The following is a 22,409-nucleotide window of genomic DNA, read 5'->3' as shown; positions in this document are numbered from 1 at the left end:
AATTGAAAAAGCTAAAGAAAGAGTTTTTCTTTCTTATTAACAGCTTTTGCTCTCAAATATATCACTTTTATATACTCTCTTTTCAATTATCAGCATTTCTTTTTTATTGGTGTTACTAATTACCTCCTATCCTCCTCCACGTTGTAATTGCTTACTTTCTTCCTCTCCCTTTTTATATCCGTCTTCCTTATATGATTACCCAATACACTTTAATCCATTTTGTCAACATTCCAGCCCAGCCCTGCCCAAACATCTCCACTGTTGTTACCCCCGATCACTATGTGACCTATGAAGACTCCGGCCCGGTGACTGTGGGACAAAACATCACCGTGAGATGTGAAGCTGGTTATGCACTGAGCGCTGAAAACCACACAGATACCGTTCAAACCCTCGAATGCGGTGCCAACGGGCCTTCGTCCGCTGCCTGGTGCAGTGTGGTAACGCCTTGTATAGGTGAGGGGTTAAGGACACCATGGAAACGTTAATGTCCGATTCCTATTTCATGCTCGTTTGATAACAAATAATGCAATTGGTTTTAGGGGATGGCTATTTGTTCTAGATAGCTGCACCACTTTGTTTTTTTTTTTTTTTTTTTTTTTTTTTTTTTTTTTTTTTTTTTTTTTTTAATAAGAAATGAATTTGTATGAGAGTGTATTATGTACTACTTGTGTCATAAACGACAATAACTTTATTCAGATCATATAAAGGACTGTGTTTTTTAGTTTGAAAAATCAATATACAACCAGGATATTACCCTCTTACACATTTAGCTCTCTAAGAAATTACCACTGCGTAAGATTATCATTATTCTGAAGTTTAAATGATTCTTGACTGCTGTGCCCGTTTCAGCTCTTCCCTGCCCGCCAGTTGAACTAATATCCGCAAACCACTTGGTGATGGCCAACTATTCAGGCTTTCTGGGGGACAGAATAACGTTTGAGTGCGAGGACAATTACACGTTACCGGGATTTGTGACAACCCTGGAAGTAAACTGCACTTGGGGCGGTTTGTCCACCGCTTGGTCTCAGCCGGTGCCGACATGTGTGGGTATGTGAAGACTCCACGGAAGACCACTTTCCCTTAGTTGTAATATTTAAGATTATAATAATTCACCAGAACATGTGTATGCAAGAACAAGTATCTGGATCAGATAGTTTAGGTTGAGCGCATGCAGTTTCACTTAGCTCTGTGCACAGAATGTTGTGCTTGAATATTTTTCCCCACTTGAAATACTAGTGTAGAATAATTTATATCGTCGATCGATCTTCCAGGTTATTTTATCTTTCATTGCTTAAAACTATAAATGCGCTTTACTAACTGCAATGATAACAGCACATACCAATTATTGGTATAATGACGTGTACAGGGTAAATCTGGCAATTTAGAAAGTGTACTGGGACGTGCCAATTGGTATTTCCAGCCATTTGTACACCACCCATGATTCCACAAGAGAACCACGTGACCGGAAACGTTTCACGTGCACTTGTCGGTGACATCATCCTGTATGTGTGTGATCCTGGATACGCTGTTCAAACTGGTGGCGTTTATGTGACCTTTGTACCCGTGGAGTGTGTCAATGTGAACTCTACGACATCTAGCGGAATTTTGTCTAGTGGTGGTGCTGTTTGGGAAACCAATCCTCCAATGTGTATAGGTAAGAAAACAGGGATATAGCCTGAATATGGATTTCATGAAATTCATTTTATAGCGTCTGCGTTTGAAAATATCCTAATCCCATAATTTGTATCTACATACCCTGCAAATTAAGCTACCGGTACCCACGTGTATCTTCTGAATTCAGACTTTAAGAACGGTTAAATATCTCAAAGAAAAATACTTAATATCGTGATTTTATTCCTGAAATGTAGGAGATATGGAGGTCCAAGTGATTGGCCAATTTTTAGAACTACATTTAATATATGGTGAGAAATGACATACCGGAGTAAATCTTTCAGTTCAGTTGCCCTTTTAAAAAACTCGGCTTTTATTTTGAAGGAACTTTGATTTGGTGGGAAAAGCTCATGGGTAGATTACCTTTGGTATTTATAACACAGTTAGGCCACACTTTTTTATTTTTATGGATGACATCCTCTGGGGACCCCAAAATCGGCGCGAGCGGGCGAAAAAAAAAAAAACAGTCAAAAAAAAATGCTTAAGAAAAGTTATGTTTTCAGTACACAGCTGGAAACACTAATTTACCACAGAATCACGTATCAAACTAACAACATGTCTTTATCCATGCTCTCAAAATATTAAAGCATTGTGAATAGGGCCTACTTCGTAGAAAGGTAAAAAGTCATGAATATATATGTGCTGCATATTACCAAATCTATTTAAGGTTATTTCATGCATTCTGTTGGTATAGCAATCAATAAAACAAATATCAAATAAACAGCGTGTCTTTATTTGTACTCTCAGAAAATTTAAGCACTGTGAACACTTCACAAAATTGTTAAAAAATGAAGCAAAGATAGGCCTATGCTTCCTACTACCAAATCTAAAAAAGGTAATTTCGGTCGATGCCATTTTGTCTACTTCGACTCACACGTAGCAGCCAACTATCGGGTGGCCTGTCTAGCCTTCAGTCCACCAAATACCACGACGCTCTTGTCGACCCTTTTTTCGCTACAAAAAAAAACCTGGTAAGCCTATGTGCTGCTTTGGACAGAATGTCACTGAAATTTTCCGGGCGATGATCGCTGGCCAGAATGTCACTGAAATTTTCCGGGCGATGATCGCTGGCCGCGGGGGGGGGGGGGGGGGGGGGGGGGGGGGGGGAGGGAGGGGGGGATTTTTTTTTTTTTTGGAGAACGGACGAAAAACGGTGCGCGCGCAGGATGTCATCCATAAAATTAAAAAAGTGTGGCCTTAGTTCAAACAGATGTCAGAGTCACGTCACTTATGCACAGAATAGAGCACGACGCGCTCTCTTGTTTAATTATTGGCAATGTTGTATTTCTCTCCCGGCTTTATGTTCTGGTTGCAGGCTTACCATGTCCTCCAATTACCATTTTGGATTGTAACCACGCCCATGTGAGCGGCAACTTGAATACGTCAAGGGTTGGAGATCAAGTAGACGTCTCCTGTGAGGCTGGGTACAGTCTGGATGGCGGTGTCACCACCAACTACTCCATAGCATGTGTTTTTGATAATGTAACAGCGGGAGAGTGGGAACAGCCACTGGCTAACTGCACTCGTAAGTAGATGTGTGTGTGTGCGTGTGTGTTGCTATACGAAATCTACCGGTACAGTATAACAGTAATGGGCGAGTGAGTTTCGACCCCCAAGCAAGTGCATAAGCAAGAAGCACTAACATTTAAAAATCATGGGCAGCAATGAAAATATCCGTCTGAATCCAAACATGATTTTTATTATCAGCATTGAAGTGCACGATGTATCGGTAGAGGAAGGTTTGTTTGAAAAGCCTACGCGAAGAGAGAACAGGACTTAGGGTGCTGTTTATCACCAGCGTCTCTTAGTGTGCTGTTTATCACCAACGTCTTTTAAATGGAGATTTTGTTAAAATTAATCCAAGGCGTAAAGGGATTTTTATTTTGAAATCTTTTCATTGTCAACTTAGCTCAGCATCATCCATTGTTGACCAAGCTCAGCACATTTTGATACTTACTCAACGTTCTTAGCTCAGCAAATTTTATTGCTGCTCGACGTAGCTCATTTCTTTGAATTTCTAAAGGTCTAACTCAGCGTGTGTTCTGATCCTTAATGCTACCTTTTTGGAGATCCAAACTCTGTCTCTTACTATTTCGTATTGCCAAGCATTCGAAGCATTTATTCGGTGATTATTATTATTATTATTATTGTTATTATTATTATTATTATATAATTAAATGTAAATCGTAGATACAAGTTAGCTGCAAAATGTCTTAAACTTTAGACAAGACATATTCAAGTTAACTCCTCCTCCCATTAAAATCTCATATTGCAGCAATGCCTTGCCCTTCAATATTAAACCTGAGAAATGATGGCGTAGAATTCAACAACTCTAATGCCAGGTACGGTGACGTCATCGAATTCACGTGTGCCCCTGGTTACGTGCATGAGGACCCCGCTGTGACGTCAGTGACGGTCGGCTGCATCTTACAAAATGGAAGCAGCTCACCTACGTGGGAGGTGGACCCCCCGCTTTGTTATGGTATGTTGGTATGTCTGCAGGCAAGTGACACGGTGTGCAAATGGTTTTCCACCATACAGCAGTTTGGCTAATGTTTCGGCCCACATGATACGTGGAATTCGGAAATCGAAAATAAAGTATTTAGATACAGGAACAATTTGATTTTAACGTTTGAAATTGATTTATTTGCGACAATGCCTTTGCGGTGTATACTGTAGCATCTGTCTTTTAGGATTACCGTGTCCAAATATGACATTCCCAGATGACGTCAGACTAACAGTGATGTCAAACGTTACTTCAAACGTCACAAGCGGACTACAGTGGATAAGTGACGGCCGAGTGGGGGAAACGTACGCATTAAGTTGTGTTGAAGACAAAGTTTTCCCTGATGCTTCCTTGGAGTACATCGTAACCTGTGTGTGGAAGGGGAACGGAACGGGATGGGATAGAGAGGTCCCTTCTTGTAGAGGTAAGTCAATGGAAATTACTATATGACCATTGTGGTTATTCAATGGATCAGCATTTTCAGCATTTTCGTTACTTTTATAATATATATATATATGTATAATATATACTTATATTATACATATATAATATAAGTATATATTATACATATATATATAATATATACTTATATAATTTTGTCTTAATTAACAAACGGCATATTACCGTCGATTTAATTATTACATTATTTTCAGTACATAATCAGCTAAACAATGTCATTAATTGGCATATCTATTAAACAAGTGCGTGGACTGTAAAACTAAATGTGTGTGCAATGAATCATATCTTTCCTTTTGTTTGTCAACAAAATTATTTTCACGAACATTCATTTGCAGTACAATTTTTGTATTGCATTTTTTAAAGATGTCGTAATTAGAACGATAACATAAACGGGTACAATTTAAGTCTTCAAAAATGCAAGCAAACCGACGTTTCATATTTGACTAATACATTTCAGAGAGAAAGCCAGCAGACATTCTGAACATCACCGCTTTAACAAGTCCTTCTGCCATCGAAGATGCATTGAATAGCACACTTGGTTCTCTGTCATTGGTGGGTAATACAGCTAATCTGAGAGAATTACTATCTATTGAATTTTATATCTAGTCGCGTTGGAGTAACCTAACTATCTACACGTTTCTCATACTTTTATACATTGCGTTAAGGTTGTATTAACATAGTCAATATATTTTGTATTGAGACTTTGTTACGTGTGCTTATGTTTTTTATTTGCAGTTTCACGTCGTTGAAATGCAAATACCAAGTTACCCAGGGCATTCTTCTTTTTTCAGGATTCATCAAACCAAACTGCGAACAATGAAGAGCTGAAAGAGGTAAGCGCTTGATTATGACAGCAAAGATTATTGGTAAATCATTGACTAAAAAGGCTGACACATTTTATAAACTCTTGTCGGTTTAGCCTTACAAACGGAATACTGTCTGCACATACATTTGCATAGCAATGTGTGCTTAAAACATTGCTTCGAAATAAGCAGCATTACGTTTGTTATGGGCCTAAATGACTAATTCTGTTTGCAAACATTGCTTTAAAAAACGTTAGTTAACCGTTAATGTCTGTGTTTGTACATATATGTGCAGTTAAGAATTTTCACTTCTTACATGTATATGCGCGTTTGTTTCTAAATGCTTGCACACGATTTTTTTAATTTCGATTTACCGTTGTCATATACCTTGAGTGATATTCCAGTTACGTGACGTCCTGATGACCAGCCTGTCCACTGTACTGGACACTGTCAGTGACGAGGCAGGACTAGTCAGTGTGGCCAACTTGATGTCCATAGTGACCAATACCACTGCTGACCAGCTCAGTGAGAGAGCCATGGTAACATATAGCATAGTCCCAGGGACATGTTTTTTTTTAAATGAAAATGCGAAATGTGCTATTTACAGTGATTGCTGTACTTTTCGTGCAGAGGTTCTTTTTTAATGAGATGAACGCAGCGGTTATTAATTAAATCCCGTATACACGGGTAATGCATGTACATGTACAATAGGTAATAACAAATTTATCAATTTCTGTTTTATTTACAATCCAAATATCATGATTTGCAATTTTTTAATGGTTTGTATCAGTAGGCCTATTCACAAAAAGTTAAAACATCTTCATGTTAAAAAAGTTGTAGTCAACCTGAGCACAATCAGATGTCGATTGAATAAATGAAAATAATGTTTTAACCAATGGTAACATGTTGAGATGTTATTTTCCAATTGAAAAGGTAGATTCACTATATTGTCAAATCACCTAATTGATTAATTTGTTTTCAGGACCAAGCAGCCAATATGTCAAGTGCGTTACTGCAAAAAGTGACGTCGGCAAACTTTTCAACTACCGCCGTGACGTCACTGATGACTTGTAAGTTAATTTACGTGTGTACGTTTGTGGGTGTTTGTGTAATCCGACGGCGTATGAATGGTGTATCAATATCGCTTATTTTTACTGCATCTGGTACATCATGTTTCTGCCTATGAGGTTAATTTCCATCGCTTGAGAATAATACCTATCTTATGCACGAGAAAGTTTTGTAATACGGATCCGTTCCCATTTTAACACACTTACAGTGTACGACAGGCAGCTAGATTAACCCTAACCTGAATGAATTTAATACAGGGCGGACTATCTGTTACATGGATCCTCACTTTCTTCATATGCCATTTTAACGATAGAACGGCATTTTCATTTCACAATTACAGATGTGGCTGTATCTTTGGGAAACATCTTGAACATTAGTCTCTCAGCACCAGATTCAACTAGCAATGGAACGAACAGAATAATCGAGCAGATAGTAAGGAACCCGTGTTGATCACTCTACACATCGCCGCACTAACTTATATAAATATTGCAGCGTATGAATGTGCTGTATCTAGATAATAATCATCAGACCTGAGTATTTTGCATATTTTGATTTATACACATATCCAACACATCTGAATAATGTAGATAATGACAATGGAATATTTTACGGTTTAACAACTAGCAGTTTAACATCAGGAAGTTACTGATAATGGTTACTGCTGCATCACACATCTGCCTATCACGATTTTCTGTAATAGCTCCATTTGCACTGAACAACTTGTATTATTACAGACTGGTACCAAAATGTCATTATCAGACAATAATTCATATTTATACCAAAACCTATCGTTCTATTTCATTATTATTGTTGTTGTTGTAAGTTGAATCATTTTAACCAAACACCTACTGGTACCTTGTTTATGCTGTAGGTCAGGGATGAGAAATTAGTGGAACTTATTAACTCACTGGTCGACGTGATCATATCTGTGTTGGTCGAATCATCGGGAATAGATCGAGTTCTCATTGAAGCTTCGTACGTGGCCTTGGCCGTCCAGAAGATACAGCCAGGTTCGATTTCTGCATCCAGTTTTAATTTAAGTACTACACTGGCGACGATGAGAATTCAAGGAGACCTGCAGCTGGGTGAAGTAACGTATGCCAAGGTACTTGCATTAGGTTACCATTTCTTTGTTTTTCGTATTTACAGAAATGGAATTGTTTGTATTTACGGTAAGATTATTTCCCAGTGTACTAGTCTTGCAGCTCCTTCCTCAACATCCAGTTCTATCATTGGTTTTTTGGTCACCTCTTTATGTCTTGTCATGCCGTGTAGGCCTATATGTAGGCCCCTATATGCCAATCAAATGACGTAAATGGCATTGGTTATCTTTTAAAAAATAATGGAACGGCTACCAGAATCTACGAGAGAATGAAGCTACTGTACTTCTACATTTTAGGTGGTTGCATACAAAATAAACCCTTTCAAATACAGTGAAGGCGGCGAAAATGTCACATCCATAGTCACAAGCATCAGCATGGAGTCGGAGAACGGAAACGCTGTGAATCTTGGGAACGCCCATGTAGAAACTGAGATACCTGTTACACTGGGGTTTCAACCAATAGAAGCAGATATAAGAAATGTCACAACGCAGAGGGGGATTTCTCAAACAATGAATATTTCTGATAATTCCCAGAACTTGTTTCTTGTTTTCCAAACACCACCCAACCGGAAGTTCTATTTCTATGGAAAGCACGGCGGATTCGCAACTAAGGACACTTATGACTTCATGGTTGAAGTGGACAGAACAAAGGCGAATGTAAATAGACCATTTGTATATATAAACCCATGCATTATCACACATATACAGAGTACATCTATCAGCGGGTCACGCTGACCTTGTTTTGTCGATTTGATGTTTGATTTTTATGTCAGATTTATAAGCCCATGTACATGTAGTGCGCTCTTCAAATAAACTTCACGATTGATATGCCATATCCAGTAAATGCAATCAAGCCTTGCTTACTATAAACTAAGTCCGAGCTTTATATATAGTATGCAAAGTTGATTGTTCAATGCTTATAATTTAAAACCATGAAATGAGGATGTGGGATGCATATTAACAGAATGAGTGCATGTTAATGCGTTACCAATACGACATACCAGTAAGATTGTATACACGTGCTTTTTTTTTTACAAATGTTTTTAAGAAACAAACAAATATTTTCAGACAACAGAAGGATCCGTACATGTAACCCTTGATTTTTCCAATCACTCCACAGTTAATAACAGCAAGAAGACTGATGTAAGTGACAACCGGGATCTACAGTAACGTGAATACGTTCCTTGTGAAAAGACAAGAGACTAAGACTGGGTTCCTACAAATTTAGATCGATCCATCTGGATCGACCTAACTCCCTGGGGGTTCACGCTAAATTGCTGTCAGCTTCCGGGAGCCGAGCGCGCACAAAAGTTAACTACCCCCTTACAGCTTTTAGTCGGCGGGACAGACATTTAAGCCGGATAAGCTGACAGCAATCTAGTGAGACTCCCCAGGGGGATAGATCAATCTAAATATCTGTGGGAATGGTCTCTAATAATGTTATTGGATGCTTTATTATAGGCGGTTATATTTTCTTTTAGAAAAGGGGAAAGTCTTGGAAATGTATTTATATACTAGGCGTGGATACTGTAAGACTGAGAGGTGACTGTTTTAATGTTTAAAATTAAGATTTAAAGCCAGTGGTTGTAACGTTGTTTGTTTGATCAAGTGCACGTTCCTCATAATACACTCCGTGTGTCTCGTGTTCCAGGTACCCATGGGTATTAACGGAGAGCTGTCAATATACGTACCTTCCGGGGGACCTCATGGGGCATCTTTCTTTAATCTACTTGTTCTTGCTGATAAAAGTAAGTTATTGATTTGGCTTGGAAGATCAAACGAATCAAATATTTAATGGTATAATCACTCAATAAACTGCTTTGCTGAAGAACCATCGAACTGAAATTGTTTCCATAACACTGTTGCAGTTTTTGATATTCCCTTTGTTGTAAACAGGCTCCAACACAAGCGGCTATATCCAAAATCTTTCGATGAAATGTATTGTGTTGAGCCCCCTTTATCACAGCATGGCGACAAAGTCCTGGAACTCTTCTGTCGGACTTCAGGTATTGTTGATATATTTCAATTATAAAACGTGCATGCGTTGCGGTTGACATATTTGCATTATGCCAAATACGATGATAGTGGAATTTGTTTTAGTAAATTTTGTTTTCCTTTTTTTCAAGACCTTTGACTTGTATGTATGGAACTGTCAATCATTATTTATTTTATAATCCCATATATATAGTTTTTTATTTGTCCATAAACCAAAGAAGGCAAACAAGCCACGTTATAAATGATTTTTATTTCGCTCCAGATTAGCAAAGTAACCACAAATGGCAAAATGACATTCAAAAGCAACTTCTTCGGATCATTCGCCGCAGGACTTTTCATTCCGCCAAACACAATCGACTTCGACAAGGTTTTCGCCAACTTCTCCACCCTCTTAGCTCAAAGCCCGCACGTTCTCATCGTTATGTGTTCTCTATTTGTGCTATATATTCTATTACTTATATGGGCTAGGAGAAAAGATATACAGGATAATGAGAAGGTAAAATCTGTGGCGACCTTTGTTTTGATCTTGAATCTTGACATCAGCGTTATTCAAAATCAGTCATTTTCATTTGTAGTTTACAATCATTGGTCTTATTTGAGGTGTGTGCTCCGATTTGTAACACATGCATATGCACTACCAGTGATTGCAACCGATTGAACATCGGCCCCTATATATATATTTTGGCAGAATCAGGATCTAATGAATCGGATATAATGATCAGTTGAATTGAAGTGTTACATTCCCCTTGTATTTAAGAGCGCTATAGCATCGTTTCAAAAAGCTTCAGTCTTTGCTGTTTAATTTTTATTCTACATCTACACTCTGCTACAAACTGGAATTGCAGTGGGAATACACGCATCTAATAGGAAATGACCGCTATGACAGAGGCAAGTATTTACTAAGTGTGTACACTGGTGTCAAGTCCCCGGTGAGGACCACCGCCAAGCTGTTTGTAGTACTCTATGGCAAGGACGGTCAGACACAGCCGAAGGTTCTGATGGACGGACGCCGGGAGGTAGGGCTGAGGGCGGTACTAAAAGTTTTTGAGAGCGATATTATTATTTAGTGTCGACATACTGTATTCAAAAGCATTAAGCTTACGCGTTGCTGAATTCTTGATTAATTTAATTTTTATTATTGATAAATGGGGTTAATTATTTTAATTAGAATTTCACGAGAGGATCAGTGAACAATTTTGTCCTCACCACGCCTGAAACAATTGGCAAGGTTACACATCTACATATATGGCATGAGGAGACAGAAAGTAGCGGGGACTACTTCCTGGAAAAAGTAGTCGTGTACGATATTCTGCGAAGGGAAAGGTAGGTTGACAACCCTTTTCAACCAGTTGAACCAATTAAGGAATCTAATCAAATACGAAAACTAAATTGAAATAAAAACGGCTTCTGGCTGGGAAAATACTTTGGCCGGGTGTTTAAGACATATAATTAAATGGCATTTTATGCATTTGCGCATCCTGCAACCAGAATGGAACAGAGGATCTTTTTTATTGTAGGTCACATTACCATTGCAACCAGTGGTTATCAATGTCAAGGGGAGACTGTCGCACAGTTCGCTTCATGGCGTCCGCAGACTTCGAAGGCATGAACGACTTCAACCTTCTCCTAACCAACAACGCCAGCAAGTTTCTGTTTGACGATCATCTCTGGTTCTCGGTGGCAAAGAGACCAACTCCCAGCAGACTGTCAAGGGTTCAGCGTCTCACCATATGTGTCGTGGTCTTATTTCTGTGTATGGTCTCCAACGCCATGTGGTTTACAGAGAATGAGGACACAACGACCGGTAAAACATCCAACATGCTTTAACGTCTGTTTTATATCAAATTACAATGATACCTGTTGGTGAGATAAGAATGTTCAGGGAAATTTTATGCAAGATCGTTCACCAATTGTTCAGTTAAGTTATATTGTACAGTGTTTTTTTTTCAGTGACCCAGATTCACATTTCTAGTAAAACATGCAATACACCCCAAACTGAATGTCCTTACGTAGAGTGTATCCGAAGTTCTGATATCCTCATTATTCTAGGCATAAATCTGGGCCCTATTAGGATCACTTTTAGGCAGATTTGGGTAGGCCTTGTTAGTAGCGTTCTGGTTGTTCCTCCCACGCTGATCACCATGGCAATCTTTAAACGAAGCAAACCAAGAAACTCCTGCAGCAGCTTCTTCCCAACAGAAAGGATCGATAGCCAACAGGAGATCCCGTCGCTGAAAGGAGGCAATGAGACATTCCATTTAGCTCTAGGAAAACTAATCACAAGAGAAATGCAAAAAGGCCCCAAATATCGGAAAAAGAACGAACATTTTGAAATGCTCATTGACCTTCAGTTCGAAATGGACAATGAGAGGAGAACGTGGGCAAAACAGGCAAAAAAGAAAGGCAAACCCGTCAGGTTTCCGTGGTGGGCCGTGGTATTCGGTTACATTCTTGCTTTCCTGACGGTCTTCGCGTCGGCGTTCTTCACCTTGTCATACAGTCTAGACTGGGGTCCAGAGAAGTCCACGGACTGGCTTTTATCTTTTGTCTTTGCCCTGACGCAGTCCATTGGTCTCGTGGAGCCACTGAAGGTATAGTTTTCATTTACGTAGCTTATTTTAGCTTCTGCCGTCTACAGTCAGATGCAGGTGTGTTTGCTTGCCATTGAACACCAAGCATAGTTATGGGTTGGTTTTATATGAGCAGGTTAAAGTACTTAAGACAGGGTTGAATTTGAATTAATTGTAAGCTGTAGCATTTTGAATTAAGCTGTGGTACATAACCCCTTTATTAATTGAAAGATGCTGTATGTTTAACGTATGCAGTAGCAACTGCTGGAGTTTGGAGTTAAAGAAATGAACTAATATAAGAATCAAGAACGGGAACACTGTGCACAGCATTTTTGATGCGGATAATCCTTAATATTTGCCTCATATTGATTATCACGGTGTAATAATTTAGCGCACATAAAAACACTTGTCACTAATAAACGGATATCTACCTTTGTCTACCCCCAGGTCTTGCTGGTCGCCGTGCTGATGTCGTGTCTGCTGAAGATGCCGGGAGATGAGGAGGAGGAAGAAGACATGGTGATAGCGGAGTACGCGCCCCAAATAGGTACACTCTGCATTAGCCAATTTATTTATTAATTTGTTTATTTATCTCTTTTTTATTTTTATTTTTGTTTGCTGTTTTGTTATATGTCTATTATTACTATTTGCTTTTTTGCAAAATGAATGTATGTATAATATTTTGATCGGTTTTTCAATTCAATGCACATTTATTCAGTTAGAAAGTGAAATACTCATCGTTTTATTTCTATGTAAATGTAGTACACAATTTGGGTTGGTGGATATTTTGTGGTCAGTCTTTTTTATTATAATTACTACTTTTAATTTCATTAAAACGAAAAATACACGGTTATTGTCACTGTTTTAAGGTGCATTTTTTTCTGCGGTGGATCATCCGAAACCGAGCTTCATCCCTGTCGCAGACAAAGTCATCAACTTACAGAACCTGCGCACTAAAAGACGGACGATAAGGAAAGATCTTCACCTTACTGGGAAACTAAGAAACATACTCTTACATATATTTTATCTTTGTCTACTGATAGTCATTTGTTTTGCTAACAGAGACACAAGATTTTACCAACAGAACCGCAACTTGCAAAACAGCCTGCAGTTGACCGATGAAAAGTTTGCCAAAGTAAGATTTTTTTATGAAATTATTTCCAATTTGAAATAATTAAGAAAAAAGGAGAATGGTGGGAATATAAAACTGGATAATCAGACTGACCAGCGTTTAATCATATTCTGTTTGCTTCGTCTATTTTATTGTTTATGTAAGATTTTAAAACCATTATTTCTCAGTTTGGAAAGGATTTGCTTATGAACCGATTATTTAATCGCAGTTACTGTAAATAAGGTGTGACCTTTTTGTAATTAAAGTGGAAAATATTTTAAGGTTACTCAAATACAACCCGCAAATGCGGTTTACATAAAGAAAGTGTTTTGACCAATATTAGTACATTTTAATTGTTTTGAAATACCCTTTTCGATCATATCAATTTAATTTAATTCAATTAAAGAACCGGAAAGATTGAATCTATTGATATAAACGCAATTATTTACGGAGGCCATATTTTAATTTTATAGTTGTAAACTTTTTTTATGTTTTAAATCAGGTACAGCGAATAGAAACCATCTTTTCCTGGTTGAATGACACGATATTCCCGGCCGTGTTTCCCACTGAGGGTTACAATGGAGATCCGTACACGGAGGCAGACGATCTAGCCTTCATCCGGGACATGAGAGGGCTGCGTCTGGGACCCTTGTTGCTACGACAACTGAGGGTGAAACAAAGTAAGACGCATTAAGCACTCCAACAAACGAGGAAATCAATTAAATTAGTTTTTTGAATGGGTACCTATGTTACTTCTGATAGTATATAAAATCCGTGGCCAAATTAGGGCGGGTTGTTTGGGATGTTGACGTGTGATCTACAAATAAAATATTAAATTGAGAGAACAAGCTGGCGTCTTTGTTTTCATCTGCACGACACACTTGTTTTGTTTGTACATTGTTTCAGAGTTTAAATAATTCATGATACTGCGACGCTCCATGTTTAGATTAAATTTACATATGATTACGTGATTTCTTAGGTTCCTGCCAGACTGCAGATTTTCTAAACAAGTACTTCAGCCATTGCAACGTTATGCTGAGCCAAGGAGGAATGGATAAAGGAGCATATGGTCCAGGGGCGGTATTCTCGAACGTTTTCGACGTCGAAATTTTTTCGTCTTCGATTCGTTAAAAAATTCGTGAACGATTCGTGGTATTCTGGAAGCTATCGAAACGAATACGATTCGAAAACGAATCGAATCCTTGTCGAAATCGTGACCTAATTCCAGACTCGGAACTCTCCTCTCTCATGAGGCGAGAAAATACATCAAAATAAAGGATTGGAGCGAGCAGTTTCCTCATAAAACTCTTAATTATCACAATTCATAACAGGAAATAAAGTCTTGTGTGCTTTAACAATTTATTTTATTGTTCGTTAAAGATAATTCAAGCAAAAGATTTATTATTTAATATCCGACTACTACGTCTTTCCGCGTTTTGCGCCGGCTTTTTCTCCCTTTTTAAGTAGGTCAAACTAGGAATTCCCGGCGCGAGTTTCTCCGCGGGAATCACCCTGGAAAAGTGCTTCGACATGGGCGGAATCCCCCCCAATTTTCTCGTTATTGAGACGGTGACATTAAAAAGAAATCATACAGATATTTCAAAATATACTTCAACTATTAAAATAAATGAACTTTTGTTGTTGTCATTTTGTTTGTTCGTTTATTCTTTCAAAAAACACACCGTCTCTGAGTGTCAAAAAATGAAGGTAAATCTAACCCAATCAGATGCCGAGGGGACAGTATAAAAGCCTTGGCGCAGTTTTTCCCGGCGCCAGAAGTGAAGATGGAGCAGTGTAAAAAACGAGTGAAGTTTACGAGCGAAGAAGTTGAAGTTTTAGTTGATGAAGTAGAAAAGAGGAAAAGTGTTTTATTTAGTAAATTTTCTACAACAGTAACCAATGAGGCCAAGATGAAAGCTTGGGGAGAAATCACTAGAAGGTTTGTGTCCATTTTTTAAAAATTAAAAGCACTAAAATAGGTGACTTGAATATTGATATATATATTTATTTTTTAATTCTATGCTTCAATGTTTTTTTTTTTTTTTTTTTTTTTTTTGTACACACGGGGAATTACATCATTATGCATACCAGCAGCATATTGAAGAGAATTGGAAACATTAAATGTTTGTTTTGTTATAGCAGAAAAAATTGTAATATCTTATTGATTTTCAGAGTCAATGGTGTAGGGATAGAGAGGAAAGAGGTAAAAGATATCAGAAAAAAATGGTCTGATTTTGCGAGCTGCACGAAGAAGAAGGAAGCGGAGAGGAGAAGGGAAATCAACAAGACTGGTGGTGGGGGGTCACAAATCACACTGACTCCAATACAAGCAAAGGTAAAATAATCTTTCGCAAAATTTATTTATTTATTTGTTTATTTATTTATTTATTTATTTATTTATTTATTTTTTACATGCATACACTGACCGCATTACAAGAAAAGGTAAAATAATGTTCGCAAAATTTATTTATATATATATATATATATATATATATATATATATATATATATATATATATATATATATATATATATATATATTTTTTTTTTTACATGCATACACATATAAATTGTTTTCATTTATTACATATAAAATGTTTGATGACTTTTATTTGTACTTTTGTTTTAGGTTGTGTCAATTATAGGAGAGACAGCGATTAGTGGCTTTCAGGGAGGAATTGACACTTTCCAGCAGAGTCAAAATGGCAAGTATACCAAAGTTATCATTCATCTTTTATTTTTATTATTTTAGTATTACATTATATTCAACCATTTTTATGAAAAATTCACATATAATAATTAATAAACGTGAAAAAAATATCAATCTTATGTTTACAGCTCAAACAATCTCTACAAATGATGATGATGAGGATGATGCCCTCAACAGACATTGGCGAATGGAATTTTTGAATGAAAGTAAGTTTTATTATTATACATTCTGTAATCTTTAAAAATAATATTTGAGCTACTCTTTCCTCCTTTATAGACATACGTACAGTACCTTTTAACACTAATACCATCACTATGCATGTTGGCAGTGTTTCTAAATGGCAAAGTAAGATGCTGAAGTTGAATAAAAGTCTATTCTGGAGATAAACTACATTTTTCAGACATCAACTCAGGGGAATATGACATGATAGTGCCAGGGACACATGAGACAAGCCATCAAAGAGAAGAGCCAGAAGGTATTCTATTAATACCAGTTATCTTAAGACTTATTTTTTATATGCATAGAACAATCTTATTACTAATTTTTTAACATAAGTTATTTTTGTTACCAAAATAAATGTTATGTTTTTGTTAATTTTTTCAGAAATCCTAGATACAGTACCACAAAGAAAAACATCAAGGAAGACAAGTAAGAATTTTTAAATATAACTTCAATAATAACCATAGGAGCACACATAAATTGATGTACACATTAATTGAAATGTGTTCTATAAGCAAATGGTGATTTAAAAAAAATGATTTGTATTACATTTTTCAGAGGACTGCAGACTGGACAAAGTGGTAGATGTTGAATCAGAGAAACTGTTGTGTTTAAAAAGATTGGTGGAAATAGAAGAAGAAAAGTTACAGTTGAAGAAGGAGGTGTTTAAATTTAAGAAAATGAAATGGGAGGCAAAGGTGGCCCAAATGAATTTGCAAACAATGCTAGAATGAATGCGAATAAATATTTATTTACATGTGCATGGCTCCTAGTTGTTTTATGCAATAACTTGCAAAATGAAAGGGTTTTGAAATTAAATAAAAAATCCCAGTGACCATTTTACTGATTAAAAAGAATCTTGGAAATATGAAATGTTGGCGTTTATAACATAAATAGGTAAAAGAGAAATAGATTTTTTAGAGATCATAATAATGATAAACAATTTGAATCTTAAATCCAAATTTGTTCAGTAGAATTTATAATACAACAAGATAAAAATGAGGCTATTCAAAGAAAATGAAATAAACTTATAAAATCAAGTAATGTGAAAGTTAGAAATGTCACTCCTTCACTCAATTTAAAAAGTAATTTATACAACAGATGTCAAATACGTATCTGCTTTCATCACCAGCACGTTTCATTGTGAGAAATCATTAAATTTCAATAATTTTGGCATAGCTTTTCTGAGAAGGTTTGTTGGTGGGTAGTCCTGAAAAGGACAATTTGTTTCCAACTCCCACCGTAATTGGAAAACGGCTTAGAGGAGGACTGCCTCTAAGCAAAGCGCTCATTAATGAGTCGCTCACGACACTGGACCCCATCGGCTGGGTACTCTCCCAGAGGCACATCTTGACAGTTGTTGACACACGCGTCCACCTCAACATCAGGCATCCCTTCCCTGATGCAAAAATTGTGGAGCCTGCAACATGCCAGGATGATGTTGGCACTGGCCTCTGGGGAATACATCAGGCACCCTCCTGACTTGTGAAGGCACCTGAAAGCATTGTAAAATAAAGTATTGTTGAAGGCAGATTATATCTATTATTTTTTTGTGAAAAATGACATGAAATATGATGATAATAACTATGATGATACTAGGAACAATAAATTAATTGTTAACTTTTACAATATTGTTGAAGGCAGATTGATAATAACAGTAATAATACTAGGAATGATAAAATAAATGTTTTAACTTTTAGATAGAGAAATAAATAACACACAAAGAAAGACATGCATAAAACTAAATTACATTACTAACACTTTAAAAAAATCACCTGAAGCGGCTCTTTAGAACACCAAAAGCACGCTCAATGAGATTACGCGTCTTCATATGTGCCGCATTGTATGCAGCATCCGCAGTTGATGCCACATGTAATTTTGGTGTCATCAGCCAAGGCCTCAACACATAGGCTGAATCTCCGAGGATAAACCCAGAGGGCATGTCCCCTGACTCAAATGCAGGCCCCAGGCCAGACTGCCTCCATACAAATGAATCATGTGTGCTGCCTGGAAACTGGCACACAACATTAGTAAACCTGAAAAATAAAGCAACACTTAGTTTCTATGTCAAGTAACTTTCATAAATCGGTCAAAATTTACAGTTTTTCTACTATATTTATCATATAAAAAATATCACAAATCAAATTGTCTGGGCTTTTAATATTAGTATAATATATTAATATAAGTTTTTTTCTAAATGTAGATCTTTGTAAATATGAATAAAAAAGGTTCTACTTACAAGAGACGGGCATCACACACTGCCTGAACATTAATGGCATGATACCCCTTCCTACACACGTACAAGTATTCATCATCATGGGGAGCCAGTATGGGGACCATGGTTCCATCCAGGCATCCCAGAACTCTGGGAAACCCAGCGACCCTGAAGAACTCTTGCTGTGTTCTTCTCACATCCACTGGGTCATGTGGGAAAGACACAGCAAGTTCAGGGTCGTCTGATGCAGCGATTGCAGCTGCCACAGCAGAGATTGCCCTTGAAGCCGCCGGCTGACTGATACCGTGCAGGTCACCGATTGCTGACTGAAAGGTCCCAGTGGCAAAAAACCTTAAGGCAGTCAGAACCTGCTGCAACGGTGTCAGTGCCTTTGACCTCTTGGTTGGTCTCTCTAGGCCACCTCCAATCAACTGCACCAGTTTCTGGATCCCCCGTTTGTTCAGGCGATACCTGGATACAACCTCCTCGTCAGTCAATGAGTCCAAAGGATCGCTAGGGCGCTGCGCCACCACTCTCCTTCCATTTCTTCCTCGTCCGAGTAGCAGAAGATACGCAGCCATCGCTATCTTTGTTATGATATCATCGGTGCTGAATAGTACCCATAGTATGACCTACCACGCATGCGCATTTAGTTTCGACGAGCTTTCGATGAGCTTTCGACAACGCTGGGGCTGTCGAAATTTTCATCGAAAAATTCGTTAACGATTTCGATGAAAAAATTTTCGATAGCTTCCAGAATACCGATTTTTCGGATTCGATTAGGATTCGATGAAAAATTCGTTTTCGATAGCTTCGAGAATACCGCCCCAGGTCCGTAAGTTTGAGTACTTACATAATTTAAGGCCATCTCTTTAACTAATGATATCCACAATAGAATCGCATGCAGCAAAGCTGTCACACTTATGAAGCACAGAGAAAACAAAGCACTTTATTGCCATATTGTTAGGCACAATATCTAATTAACAGAAATATTTTCTTAACTTCGTAAATAATAAAGGATGCCTCTATCTAAGTAGAATATTTCAGACAAGCTCTTGAGTTGTTACACGTAACTTCCAGGTTGGGTAACTTCAACCTCGAGCGTCCCGTCACGAGTAAACCCAGCGTTTGTATACTCTCCCCCTTCCGGTCCAAATGATTTGACCGTCTGCGGTCATCTTGACCACTACGGCGGAGGCGGGTACATGGTGGAGATTAACTCGGCCCAGGACAGCGTTCACACTTTGACCAGTCTTAAAGACCTCAACTGGATTGACCGTTTGTCCAGAGCGGTGATTGTGGAACTTACCGTTAATAACGCCAATGTGAACGTTTTCTCCATGGTCCGAATCATCGTGGAACTGCCGGCAATGGGAGGGATATTCATCAAGAAAGAGCTGGTCAGTTTCAGACCTTACCCTTACGTTGAACCCTTTGACTTCGTCCTTCTCATCGTCCAAGTCATCTGGGCACTGTTGGTCATCGTACTGTTGGGGACAGAGGTTGTTAAGATGGTCAAGTTAAAGAAGCAGTATTTTCGCCAGAGTTGGCACTACATTGTGTTAGGGGATCTCTGCCTGGCGTTCACTAGCATGGTGTGCTTTGTCCTCAGAACTGTGTACACCATACGGGCCGTTGAAGATGTGAAGAATAGCAGGGGTAAGTGCCGTTAAGGTAACGATAATTAGCAAAATAAGAGACCAAAGAGCTTGATTGTTGTTCGTATGCAAAATATTGGATGAACGTTGTACCAAAACGCTTAAAATAGTAGTAGTAGTAGTGGTAGCACACACGCAGTAGTAGTAGTAGTAGTAGTAGTAGTAGTAGTAGTAGTAGTAGCAATCACGTAGTAGTAGTAGTAGTAGTAGTAGTAGTAGTAGTAGTAGTAGTAGTAGTAGCAATCACGTAGTAGTAGTAGTAGTAATTTTGAAATATTTATTGTGTCCGATGTGTCTGTTGTGATTTCCAGGTCATTTCGTTGGCTTTGATCGGGTTGCTATCTGGGACAACGCCTACACGGTGACCATCGCCCTCGACCTTTTCCTGGCTACTCTACAGTTATTTCGGCCACTGACCTTTAATAAGCACCTTGCCATCGTCCAGTCTGCTCTGACCCGAGCGTTTTTTGCAGTGACCATATATATGTTTATTTTCGGCATTTTACTATTCTCCTATGCACAGGCTCTGACCTTGGTGTCAGGTCCGGTGATAGCCGCGTTTCGGACACTTCCCAACGCCATGTTGAATCTCTTTGGTGTCATGCTGGGGGTGTTTAAGTACCATCACGTCATTACAGCAGAGACCACTATGGCCAGGATATTCTTTACAACGTTTGCCATGACCATGAACCTCATTATCCTGAATATGTTTATATCGATAATAAATGATGGACTGACGGATGTGAAGGGGAACGAAGAGCTCCAGGATTACGATGAAGAATTAGCGGAACACGTGTGGACTAAACTGGACTCGCTAGTACGGGCAGTATTTCGAAGGAAGGACAAGTCGGCTCTTTCTTATGAAGTCCAAGGTATTTCCTGTCTCCGCTGTCTTTCTTTCTTGATGTCACAAACGTTACAGTGTTTTATATTTAAATTTTATGTGAATATGTATTGTTTTAAAACACAATTATTTCGCCCATTTTTATAGGAGGCACGTCGTTATTTTCGAATTAACTCTAAGTCGTTTATTCACTAGGCAGTGAAAAAAGAAACAGTTAACCGCATGCGCATCGTCTCAAAATAGGTCTACCCATCTTTCTGATACAGATTTTTTTTACAGATACTAGTAAGCATATAGATATTTCGCTCTTTAATGGAATTTGTCATTTTTCAGCATCCACAAAGACCCCAGAAGAGACCACAGGAACGTCACCAAGCCAGGAACCTCATGCAGCTAACGCTGATTCAAGAAGACGTTCAAAGAGACGGGAACACCGACGAAAAAGTAAGGCCCAACTGGTTCTTGTTAGCGAGGAGGGTAGACACAGAATGCTGAAGAGGGCTATGGTCGCTTCTTCGCAGAACCCGAATAAGGTTAAATCGAGTACGATCGAAAAGGAACAGAAAGATTCGACAGAAATCCTACAGACACACAACGTTGTGTAGCAGAGGGTGGACTAAAGGTGGCAATCTAGACAACAGCGGAGGGGATAAAAATAAGACTGGACAAGCGGGGAAGCAGGGTTAGTTGATACTGACGGGGGCGACTTTTTCTGAACACTTCATGTAGACGGACATATATAGTTAAAGGAAATTCACTTCTGGTGCCTAGTAATACCAGACAAAGCAGAGTGATGTGTTGTATACATTTTGACGCCGGTGGGCACACCGCAAATGAAATTAGTGTGAATATATATTTTTAGTCGCAAATCTTCGACAGATATGGAGCAGCATATTAATGTCATAACGGTGCCTTAAAAAAGTCGGCGTATTTCCTTTAGATCGATAATAAGGTGAAAAAATCAAATCAATACCTTACAAATATGCTTGGCTATGCTGTGATCACGTATCTATGTTCATTTATTTCGTACGCCACTGCTTTATTTTTCCCTAAATTCTTCGTTTGGCATTACTTATTTCAGCATTTCATGCACGGTACGTGCAGTTGCTAACTTTTCACATATATAATTGAAAAATGAAAATAAATGTGCCACTAATCAATTCTGTTATATTTATATGTCATGTCATGTATGGAATAAACGGAATCTATGTAAACAATGATGTACTACGTGTGGAGAATGCTTTTGTTGATTTGTGCTGATTCATTCATTCACTAATAGTGACAGTCGCAGCACTGAAATCCCTTAACGCACAGTTTCCATTCACTTTAGTCACTGGCTTAGAGGTAAATACTATTGGGTAATGCACTATCACCCCTATTTACGCCAGAACACTAAAAGCGTCAGCGAGGGGTGATAATTAATGCATATATCGCGAGAGGGTGCCAGTGTATTATTTGATATACATGCCGAGACAAAG

The 22,409-nt window shown here is 38.2% G+C and overlaps 2 protein-coding genes across 2 annotated transcripts; both read left to right on the top strand.

The window, feature by feature from the left end:
• The first annotated feature begins 161 nt into the window (after positions 1-161).
• Positions 162-15,990, top strand: LOC106153783 (uncharacterized). The gene is made up of 26 exons (XM_086997695.1): positions 162-453; positions 850-1,047; positions 1,421-1,654; positions 2,987-3,196; positions 3,947-4,153; positions 4,365-4,601; positions 5,094-5,188; positions 5,428-5,469; positions 5,844-5,978; positions 6,422-6,509; positions 6,848-6,939; positions 7,379-7,612; positions 7,907-8,266; positions 8,678-8,752; positions 9,261-9,357; positions 9,506-9,615; positions 9,867-10,100; positions 10,450-10,620; positions 10,773-10,927; positions 11,122-11,408; positions 11,654-12,195; positions 12,622-12,721; positions 13,044-13,309; positions 13,788-13,965; positions 14,265-15,620; positions 15,915-15,990. The coding sequence occupies exons 1-25, from the start codon at positions 192-194 to the stop codon at positions 14,414-14,416; spliced, it is 4,761 nt and encodes a 1,586-aa protein (XP_086853821.1). The 5' UTR covers positions 162-191; the 3' UTR covers positions 14,417-15,620; positions 15,915-15,990.
• Positions 15,991-19,485: 3,495 nt separating this feature from the next.
• Positions 19,486-22,148, top strand: LOC147759625 (polycystin-2-like protein 2). Its single transcript, XM_086997696.1, has 3 exons — positions 19,486-20,088; positions 20,399-20,959; positions 21,265-22,148. The coding sequence occupies exons 1-3, from the start codon at positions 19,635-19,637 to the stop codon at positions 21,534-21,536; spliced, it is 1,287 nt and encodes a 428-aa protein (XP_086853822.1). The 5' UTR covers positions 19,486-19,634; the 3' UTR covers positions 21,537-22,148.
• Positions 22,149-22,409: the final 261 nt, after the last annotated feature.

This window comes from Lingula anatina, chromosome 10 (assembly GCF_051362555.1).
Source record: "Lingula anatina isolate TDL-2025a chromosome 10, LinAna3.0, whole genome shotgun sequence".
In the NCBI taxonomy this organism is placed as follows: Eukaryota; Metazoa; Brachiopoda; class Lingulata; order Lingulida; family Lingulidae; genus Lingula; species Lingula anatina.
Note: the sequence above shows the minus strand (reverse complement) of the source record. Positions and strands in the feature narration are given on the sequence as shown.